This window comes from Corticium candelabrum, chromosome 19 (assembly GCF_963422355.1).
Source record: "Corticium candelabrum chromosome 19, ooCorCand1.1, whole genome shotgun sequence".
NCBI classification, from domain to species: Eukaryota; Metazoa; Porifera; class Homoscleromorpha; order Homosclerophorida; family Plakinidae; genus Corticium; species Corticium candelabrum.
The window spans coordinates 515,159-526,087 of NC_085103.1; the positions used below are offsets into that span (position 1 = coordinate 515,159).

Here is a 10,929-nt window from a genome sequence, read left to right on the forward strand (position 1 = left end):
ACAATTCTTCACAGTTCTCGTCTATATTGCACTTGCATCAAGCAAATCGGGTGTCTGATATTAGAGAACACGAATATTTTGTATTCTTGTTCATGTCCTTTTACTAGAGAAACACATACATTGTTACAACTCATAGTGTATTTGATCCTTTAGCTAACTAGACTGCTACGTTAGCTTAATGCTGCTGCTCTAATACTCTACACAGAAGTAAAGTTTCATTAGTACCAGGCAATGCTAGAACATTAATTAATTGTACACAAGCTAGTTTATTACAAAGAAACATTGTACAACTCATAGTATATTTGAGAATTCCTTAAACTGCTACGGTAATGCTTCTACTCTTTATCTATACAAAAGTAAAGTTTCATTGCGATCGCTTAGTTATTCGCACTTTCCTCCGTGTTTCTTTGTACGAACGGAGGTCATATACTACACAACAAAAGGGCTTGCCTCGTAATGTGAAAAACACACGGAAAAATCAAAGTCTACACGAAGCGGGAAAACGAAATCTCTAGGTACTGGACGTTATTTGGAAAACCGCCTCGTACGTTTTTGTTAGCCTAATGCTCCGCTATCAAGTTTGCTCTGAGATAGCACCAAACTTCCCAACTTGATGTGTGACCAGAAACATGTAGCCGCGAGGGCGGAGTCAGAGATGCGCGGACAGGTGAAGTTCTCCTTTAATTAATTAATTAAGACGGAATTCTCAAGCCGCAGACGTAAATCTTCGTCTGTGTATTTGATGACTAGATTTTGTTCAGTATTTCTGTAACGTGGTGGTCAGTCTTCGCAGAATTGGAGAGAATTTGTCCACCAGCTGTCGAATCTACGTAGAGAATCTTCAGTGAATCACCGTCTTGGTCCCTGAGTTTTAGCTTCGCGTGTCATCTATTCGCAGAGCCAATCTGACAAATCAATAATCCTGTTAACTCAGAGTATACTCAGTCAATACAGTACCGGCAAACGCACATGGCTCTAGATAATACCCGTGTAAAACGCAACTTTACACAAACCGAAACGGTGGATACAAACCTCACCAAACCAAAACCATGTGACAATAATTATTAATATTAAAGAGAAGTTAGTCTTCTACTTTAGCTTAATACTTTATAAAATATAATTTAGTAAATCCGGGACTTTATTAGATGTGCTCCCGGATGCGAACTAAAGTTACACATGCAGGAGGGCTATCCAGTCAGCAGTCCGTCTCCACTAGACTCCACGACATCCGCCTGTTTATCATGCAGTGGTAGTGATCACAGCGGAGGTTCAAATGCTTCTCGTTTTTCTCTTACACCAGGACTCTTCGCTTTTCATAAGAAGGGAAACATGGACTCACAGCTAGGATATGCGACTATCAGCATTAGAGGTTAGCCTTGTTTAATTATTAGTTCGAGTAAATACATATATATGTACTAGTAGCTATGGATGTGTAGCCTCGCCCCAGACGCAATGTGGATTGCAGCCCCGGATGCACCGCCATCACCTGGTTTGGTACCCCCTTGCGGTCACCGCTTATATCATGTCCCTCGGGACATGATTAGTGTCAGTTATTTTGTCCGCGTATTAGATTACAGGAAACGACTAGCGTGGGATCTAGCCTCGAAGTTCCAGACTGTCTCCCAAAAAATGAGAGATGGTCTGGATCATCTTCTGATCGAGTTTGGAAGTGATCCAAGTCAGCCAATCAGCAAGCTGCTGCCACTGAAGTGGCGGCCAATGAACGCTGAGAGTTATGTAGTGACATGCATGGCTTCTGGCAAAGGCGTGTTCGACAACTGTGTGTAAAGACAGCTCGTAATTGATTGCATACACGTGCGCCTTTTGTGATGTGAAACTGCACTGGACTGTGCCTTTAAAACAGCGCCCAATGCTCTCAAAATTGATTCAATGCATCCCGAACAGCGGACCGCTGTAGATTTGCCGCCATCGCAGTTGATTACCACCCACCTTGTTTGAACACACCTCTAAAATGTAGTAATTGATCTCCTATTGTCACATTGGGCGGCATAGCACTATTACCTAGAGAGGTGTTTTTGACTGTTGCAACCCTTTCATTTCACTTAGGTTAACTACGCCTACTTCCGAACTTGGTTTGATCAGAATTTGATCCAGCCTGTCTCTCATTTCTTTTGGGAGACGGTCTGGAACTTCGAGGCTACGTGGGATCTTGCAGACAGCAGTCTAATGCATTGCAGTAGAGGCATATGACGCATTGTAGTAGAGGCATATGATGCATTGCAGCTTCAACTGGGAACTTGTGCACGCGTGCAAAGGCATATGATGCACTGCCAGTGCCATTTCTGATCTTCCATTTCACTGCTACGCTTCCTAGCGTAGCTGCAATATCTTACCAACGCTCGACAGTGGCCTAAAATCGCAATATCAACAAGTACAGAGGCTAGAACAATGCCAAAGCCCAATTAAAAGCTCAATTTCTAGCTAATATCATTTAGTATGACACGAGCTGAAGAATTTGATTACATATTACTCCCGCCCACAAAGACGGTACCAAACCAGACATAGTGGTGATGGCGGCGCATCCGGGGCTGCAATCCACACTGCGTCTGGGGCGAGGCTAATGGATGTGGCGGGTGCTGATTAACTGCTCTCATGGTTTTGGTTTGGTGATGCAATCAGGTTATGTATTCAGGTTTCTACAGATCGAAATTGACTGAATGCCTAAACTTTTCTCAAAGATGCCTATAGGACAGTGTTTCCAGTGATAGTGTAGCATGAAGTAGCCTCAGCCTTCCAGATCCATGTAGCAGCAATCTAACCCTAGGCCATATAAGAATTGGCACTACACGGGTGTTATCTCTATTCCGATTTCATAATCCTGGTCGCTATCATAATCGTAATCGTGATTGTAATTGTAATTGTGATCGTATTCCATACTCTGATTGTTTAAATGATCTATTTGTTGTACCAAAGAAACTCAAGCACAAGCACAAGCACTAACCCGTGCACAACTTACACTGACTCTACAAAATTGATTACAACTATATATAGTCAGAGTCACATGGTCACGTGTTTAAGCACACGACTATAGATCATGTGCTTCTCATGTCAATCAATTGTCAAGTCTAATCTGTCTCAATTAATCATGACAACAGGCGTGACACTCCCCACCAAACTTTGTCAGAACAATCAATTTAGTCAACTCTATCTTTTTTCGGCACTTCCAAAGGGTACCATACAGTAATCGACCTCGTCAGAGTCTTTCGATTGGGACGCAACAGGTATGCACTCAGAACATTGCCATCAAAGCTTTCTACTAGCTCTTTGATTCTTCCTAGTTTCCACATTCCTCATTTGAGTTGTTGGTCACGAATGACAACAACCTCTCCAATTCTTGGTTCTGTTGTATCTGTTGGATCTTTATGGCCTTTCCCAAATTGTTCCCTAAGGCTCAGTAAATAGTTGTCATACCATGGTTCCAGAATCCTTCTAAGATCTTTTCAATGTTGTTTCTAATATGTCAATAATTTGTTTGCTCAGTCATTGGTTTCCTTGTAATCTTCATCTGAAGAATCAGAGTCTAGTAATACTAAAACCAAGTTCTGACTCTCATTCAGGAAGTGTGCTGGATTTAGAGCAAAGTTTGATCCAACATTTTGTTTACATACATTAGTGGTCGTCTGTTGATCACTGCTTCTGTTTCCATGAGAAGAGTGACTAGTTAATTCCAAGTAAGTAGTCTTTTGCCAACTGCCTTTCAGAAAGAGTGTTTGACTATTCCAACAAGGCGCTCATAAAATTGCCGTTGCTGTGGAGCTAACTCCACTATGAATTTCCATGTTATTCCTTCCGAAGCGGAATACCTCATATCTTCATTACTTGCTGACACTTTCTCAGATCTGGTCAGAGCCTTGTGAGTCAATCGAAATGGAGGGGCATTGAGATTATTTGATTAGGTTTTACCTGTCCTGCAATAAATCTTATTAAACTGTTCAAGAATTCTCTTGCTGATAAATCAATAATCCACTCCAAATGTATGGCTCTTGTGACCAAGCATGTAAACAAACAAACCCATACCTTTGTTGTTTGTTGACCTTCTTTTATGACTATCGGCCCTAGGCAATCAAGATCAGTATTCTTGAATGGTGTAGATCTTGGTACTCTCTCCTTAGGCAAGGGGGCACTTCTAGTAGAAAAAGGTGCTTCTTCAGGTCGTCTACAAATAATACAATGAGCGATTACTTGACAAACTTCAGCTCTTTTTTGTGGAATCCAGTATGTTTGTCTGATCCGAGAGAGTGTATGAGACACTCCTGCATGAAACAATTTGTAATGTGCATCTTTAACAAGCTCTGTAAAGTGTTGTCTTCTTGGGAGTAGAATAGGAAACTCTGCATCATGTTCCAATTCATCCTACAAACGTGCGTGACTTCTCAAATGGTCAAATTGATCAGGTTCAAGGTCTAACTGAAGTTGTAAGCAATGTTTCCTGCCTTTCTTTAGTTGTGAGATGAGATCCTCAAAACAGTTGTGCTGTACTATGTATTCCCACAACTTTCGTGACAACCTGATTTCTTTGGCATTCAGTAGTCTGAGCCTAGTTGCTGTCTGCAATAGTTGTCCTGTCAATAGATTCCGTTCTGTAAATGATGTTGGATAATCTTCCTTCAGTCGTTTCCATAAAAGTGTATAGAAACCTGGCAACACAGGCAGTTACATTTAGAAATTTCTGCAATGTTGAATATTTAGTTCCATCAATAGCTGTTCCTGTTACTGTCTGACTCTCTACAAAATTAGTAGGCTCTAGCATTATCGTCTTTGATCCCTTTGTCTCCCATTCACTTTTTTCAGCATCTCTTGCGTAATTATAGTATTGTTAGTTACAGGCCAGTGTTCTTCTAATTCTGTTAACCACATAGGACCATTCCACCACAAATTGAAGTTCTTGAGATCAGGCACTGTGAGTCCCCTTGTTATATGGTTAGCTGGATTTTGGTCTGAAGGATTGTATTGAAATGTCACATTTTCCTATTTGTGAAGTTATTTTGATTTTGTTCTTCATGAACGTTGACAACCGTTTACTAGTCTCATCCAATGAAGAACACGTTGTGAATCGGTGATTATCACACGTTTGTCTATTAGAAATTTCAGTTTCTGAGTCACAAAGTTTGTGGCTCTTCTTCCAATATCTACAGCAAGGAACTCTAGCTGAGGTAGTGTGATACGGTTTTCAGTTTGTTTCGATGTTTCATTGGATAGATATGAATCCTTGACTGGTGTAAGTCATCTTTGCGAACAGAAGATTGTCCTTGAAATGTTTACTGTTTTGATATACATAGATAAATTGGCTTCAACACTATTGCAATTATTTTCCACTTATGTAGCTGTTATGAGATAGCGCCAAACTTCCCAACTTGATGTGTGACAAGAAACGTTTAGCGCCAAGGGCGGTGTCAGAGATGCGTCGACCGGTGGAGTGTTCCTTTAATAACCTGCAATTAGTAATTGCCAACTGTTCCAAAGTATTTAATGTAAATGTGCACTGTTGTCAGAAAGTTAACGCTGTATTTATACTTTGCATTGTTATCGCAATATTTGTTCATTGGTTGTCTTTGTCTTGACAGTGCTTCTAATGAATTTGCACGCTGTTTATTGTGCTGCTATTAACAATATTGCTGCCTGGGTTTTGCTCATATTACGTACTATTAACTGCTTCAGCGCTTGCACGTAGTTCCTGGTTAGTTATCATTGTTATCACTACGCCTCTAGCTAGTTTACATTGGTGTCACAATTCTCTAGTTCGTTTGCCTTATTTCTCAATTGTTTTTGTTTGTTTGGACTGATATGATGTTAAGTCTAGCTAGCTTTAAACGTTATGAACTTGTTCTTTAACTAATTAAAACTGTTATATCAGTTGTATCTGTTATATTAGGCAGGGCTTGAAAAATCGGTACAACTAGTTGTTGTCATTTGTAGAGTTTCCAAAAACTTTAAGTCGTCAAAATTATTTTTAGTCTAGGACGCCATGTTGATATCAATCATGGTGTTTAGTAGTATATCGCCATTTTGGAGCTCGCACGAGGAGAAGACAGGGTACGAGTCTAGTGCAAGCATACAGTGCAGCATTCCGTACTTCACAATGGCATGCAACCAAGAGTATCCAACACATTACCGCTGATCCAATTGATACGATGTGTTACACTAGGCAGAGCTAAGACATCTTTGCGGAGGCAGGGAAGACAATGGTGGTAGCTAATTGAATCATCCAGTGTTGAGTCTTCCTCAGCACTAATATCATCCATTGCCTTCATATAGTCAATAAAAAATTATATTTGTTATAAAGTCTAGTCTTGCTTCGGACGACAAGTTGCAGAGCTTACACAGGAATGCATCAATCTCGGTTGAAGGTGGCTTCGAGCAAGCGCCTGAAACAGATGCAAGACATTTCCGTACGTGTTGTAGTTTTCTTCGTCTGCGGTCCTGGAGCGGGAAGCCTATGAACGGGCAGTATCGCCGTCTCACTGAACAACCGCCTGTGGACATGAAAGAGATCTACGGATGGCTAAAGGCAGCGAATCTTTCTGCTGCAACTGAGAGACTGGTTGTTGCTGCTCAAAGCCAAGCTTTTCGACTCGGTACTATGAGCACAATATTCTACATCGTGACGTCAGTCCTACTTGCCGCATGTGCAGTGTAGGGCTGGAAACAGTCAACCACATTGTGGCAGGTTGTAGTGCTTTGGCACCGATGGACTACACTGATCGACACTGTCAGGTGGCCTCCATCATTCACTGGGATGTTTGTCGCCATTTTGGGGTTTCAGTGGAGAGCAGATGGTATCGGCATCATCCTGATAGGCTTGTGGAGACGGATGACATTATTATGATGTGGGATACCACCATCCCCACTGCCAAGAAGATCAAAGCCAATCGTCCAGACGTCTGTCTCAGAAATAAGAAGACAAACACTTTTCTTATTGATATCAGCTGTCCTGCTGATGACAACATTGGCAGGAAACATGCTGAGAACTTGGCAAAGTACAGCGACTTGCGAGTGGAGATAAGCCGCATGTGGCATTGTCGAACACTTGTGGTTTCGGTGGTCTTGGGAGCTTTGGGCACAGTGCACGCAGGTATTGCATGGTGGCTGGACATTATTCGAGGTCATCACAACCTGCAGCACTTACAGAAAACAATGCTTGTGGGATCTACTTGGATCCTTCGTAAAGTCATGTCTTCTTTCTAGGCAGCCGTGATGGTCTAAGTTCTTCTGAAGCAGGGTTTGCTTCCGGTACTTGTAATAGACTTTGCAAACCAGACTGATCTGGTTGAGCACCACATAGAGTCTACTCTCTGTTCGCGTTGACTTTATGCTCGGAACTGACTAATGATGCAGCTGTATCTGTTTACCACACTCAGATGTTAAGTGATATCCCATTAACTGTTCTAGAGGTCATATTATAATACAAAGATGTTAGGTAACAGTAAGGAAGTCGCAGGCTATCAAGACGAATCAGAACGAGAAGAGGAGTCAGAAATGTCAAGCAACTACTTGCGAGACAAGAGCAACTGTAAGTTGATGTTAAGGCAGCAGACCGTTTAGTGACCTGTTAATTGGCTACTTCCTCTACTAGCAGCATTCCTGTTTTAAGACCATACCTTCTTAATAAGTTAAGAACCCTAACGACTCTTGATATGCAAAAGTCTTATCAAACTGCATTTGTAATACATACGCCATCGTTATCCTAGCTATAGAAAATCCGGGAACTTGCGATTTCGGACGATACCAAGATCGTCACTGTCTGCCCTATTGTGCAGAAGTTATTACAGATTTTCAAAGTGCAAAGTCAGTGCAAACAGAGAGTAGTGGTTAGATTTCTGGTTCTCTGACCAGGATAGCCAGGTTTTAATCCCAGATGGCGACAGCAATATAACAAAATGAGTCTGTTGGTTCTTTCTCATTGTCTATTTGGCTATGCTTGTGAGAGTAGACTTGTTTTTGTCAAAGGGAGTTTTTGTGATCTGCCGTGGGGACCGTTGGCGACGAAGATGAGTGTTTTCCTGGTGGTCATTGATATCTACTGGGCATGCTGTTTAGAGCTGGCGAAATCCCCATAGTACACGCAATCAGTACTTGATGCCGATTACTAGCACTACATGGAGTACACAGAAATATGTACCTCTTTGGGACTTACCTGCCAAATTGGTGGGTGCTCAATTGAGGATAAAGATCTCAATTTCCCTACTGAGAGGATGACGACGACATGATAATACGGAAACTTGCAGGTGGAGATAAGCCACATGTGTCAGCATCGGACATTGGTTGTTCCAGTGGTGTTGGGAGCATTGGGCACAGTGTGTGCGTGTATTGCATGGTGGCTGCACGGACATCTTTCCAGGTCACTACAACCTGCAGCGCTTCGTGTATTTGGTCGGATCGTACGTAAAGTCGTGTCTTCTGTCTATACAGCCATGATGGTCTAATCACCTCTGAGGCAGAGTTTTGGTAACAGTTCTTACAAGAGACGTTACAAATCAGACTGATCTGGCTGGGCACAACATAATAATTTTTTGCTAGCAAAGCCAAAAGCATACGACGAGGCACACAAACTGTTAGTTTATTGGAAGAAACTGTATTTGAACTTAATGCGACAGTTTAGTTGTAGAGATAAGGTAAAGACTAAGTTGCAAATTATCGTTCGTACTGTGATGTTAAATAGCTGTGAAATGGTAATGTGTAACTGGATAGAGTGATTTTAGTGTTTATGTGAATGTTGATATTTTGATGCAGTGTCTCGTGGAGTTGATTTACCACCTTCTGATGTCAATGGTCTTGCTGACCCTTACTGTACTATATCTATTGGTTCGGACACTAGAAAGACATCAACAATTTTGAAAAGTCTTAATCCTTCTTGGAGTGATCCAGCATTTGCATTTCGTGTTGCTTTACCTTCTCTTGCTTCACGTGGAGGTCTGGGTGTGTCCGACTTACTCTACTATGTCTTGATTGATGTATGGGACTATGATCGCTTAAACCAAGACGATCTGTTGGGGCGTGTCATGATTCCAATTGCTTCACTAAGAGATGGCAAACATGAGGCATGGCACGAACTTAAGACTACTAGTTTTGCGAAGACCGTAAGCGGCAAAATTTTGGTGACTATGATAGTGAAATCACAAGAAGTAAGTAGTCAATGTACTTGATACTTCCAGGTGCAATTTAAATCTGAGGGTTGTATTTTATATATTGGTATTAGCCTGTTGGAAGATGGGCTGCAGATGCAGAATTATATTCATTTTGTAGTCAGAAACTTTTTCACTTGCCTGTGTTGTTCAAAGATGGAGTCCATGAACTGCCTGGTAGCAAATGATTTTGTATTTGTATATAGTATCAGATGTGTTGTATCTGCTCTGATTATAGGAGCATCTGAGAATGTGGAAATGCTTCTGTTTCCTGTTCTAGTTGAAGTTAGTGGAAGACGAGCTTTTGCTAAGGTTTATCTAACTGATTACAGGTGAGTGACAGTTGTTGGCAAGAATTTTTATATTCTGCTGTGTTGTAAACCAACAGATTTAGGTCTTTTGGAGGGTATTTTATTTATGATTCACACAGTTTATTCGTTTTTTGTTTTTATTTCAACATTTAAGTTTATGACATGTTAGTAGCCTACTGGTTATTTATCTCACACCTGTTCGAACTGACTGTCATGAGCAAATGTTTGTGTGAGATTAAAATTGATTTGTTACATAACTGTTTGCTTACACTTTACATATGCTGTACATTAAAGCAACACTGTGAAGATTTAGGTGCTTGATTATGCTTGTAGGCGTGTCATACTTCCGTGTAAACCCACATTGGCAAAGCTAGGACAACGTCATAGCCAGAGCCGTATATATAAGACTCAATCCAGTTCTCCTGGTTCTTGGATTCTCTCTTTCCTTGGTGTAGAGAATCCTGAAACAATTAAGGTTGAAGTGAGACCGGGTTGAGTCTAGTATCACCCAGCTCTGCTCATAATGTTTCCTGTGCATCGGACATGTCTGCTGAGAAATGATCAGTGGGTATTCCTGTATGCAGACAGTAGCTTTTTAAGAGTTGTAGGGGTTGATTATGCACATTTCCAGAACAAAGCTACATGCAACTGCAGGGGTACATGCCAAAGAGTTCATTGGGGGAATAAAGGTTGTAAAGCAGCATGGGTGTAATGTGTTGTACTATGCGGATACAGACAGCGACTTTGCAGAAATTGTGAAGACCAATTGGACATTAGCTTTCAGTCACCAAAGCATATTGTAGGTGTCTTGCTTTAGTTTATGGTCTTTCTGATACTTGCTGTGCACTTGCAGTGGCCTCCTGACTCTTGTGTATTTATGGCTTTTGTTTAGGGATACTGATGACATAAAACAGATCACTTGTGGGACTTTCGTCCATCATATGCGGCTTGTAGAGGACTTGTGTTCACCATAGAAAGGGACTGTTCGAACGTAAAAACAGATGCTATGCTTGCTCTATATTTGCAAAACTTCTACCTATACGTTTCAAATTGATGCACAATGACGTAGTCAAGTGTGATGATATTACCACTCAGGCACTCAAAGCACTGCAAGAGTGTATATCTATTGCCAAAATGTGGCAGATGTCCAGGGTTTTGTTCAGGATTTTGCCATTAAGGGGCCAAAGACGATTTAAGAGAAACATGACTTTAAATAGAACAATTTCTATAGTAATGTTATGTCTCAGACATTACATACATAATAAACACAGCATGCCTTGGCGTTCATAATCACATCTCAACCAGTTGATTCATGTGACAGTCCACTTTGTATGAAACTGCTTTGACTGTTTACTCCAATTGCTTTCTACGGTACCTCCCCATGATGATGCTGAAGCCAGAGTAGTGCGAGCATCACACATTCAATTGCTTCATCTGACTCACTGACCTCTCCCTCATTTTCTTGAATGAGAGTA

At 41.2% G+C, this 10,929-nt stretch overlaps 1 protein-coding gene across 1 annotated transcript; it reads left to right on the plus strand.

Annotated features, from left to right (window-relative positions):
* Positions 1 to 1,170: 1,170 nt before the first annotated feature.
* Positions 1,171 to 10,458, plus strand: LOC134195131 (protein unc-13 homolog A-like). Its single transcript, XM_062664143.1, has 5 exons — positions 1,171 to 1,369; positions 8,752 to 9,143; positions 9,218 to 9,320; positions 9,382 to 9,475; positions 10,347 to 10,458. The coding sequence occupies exons 1-5, from the start codon at positions 1,177 to 1,179 to the stop codon at positions 10,426 to 10,428; spliced, it is 864 nt and encodes a 287-aa protein (XP_062520127.1). The 5' UTR covers positions 1,171 to 1,176; the 3' UTR covers positions 10,429 to 10,458.
* The last annotated feature ends 471 nt before the right edge of the window (positions 10,459 to 10,929 follow it).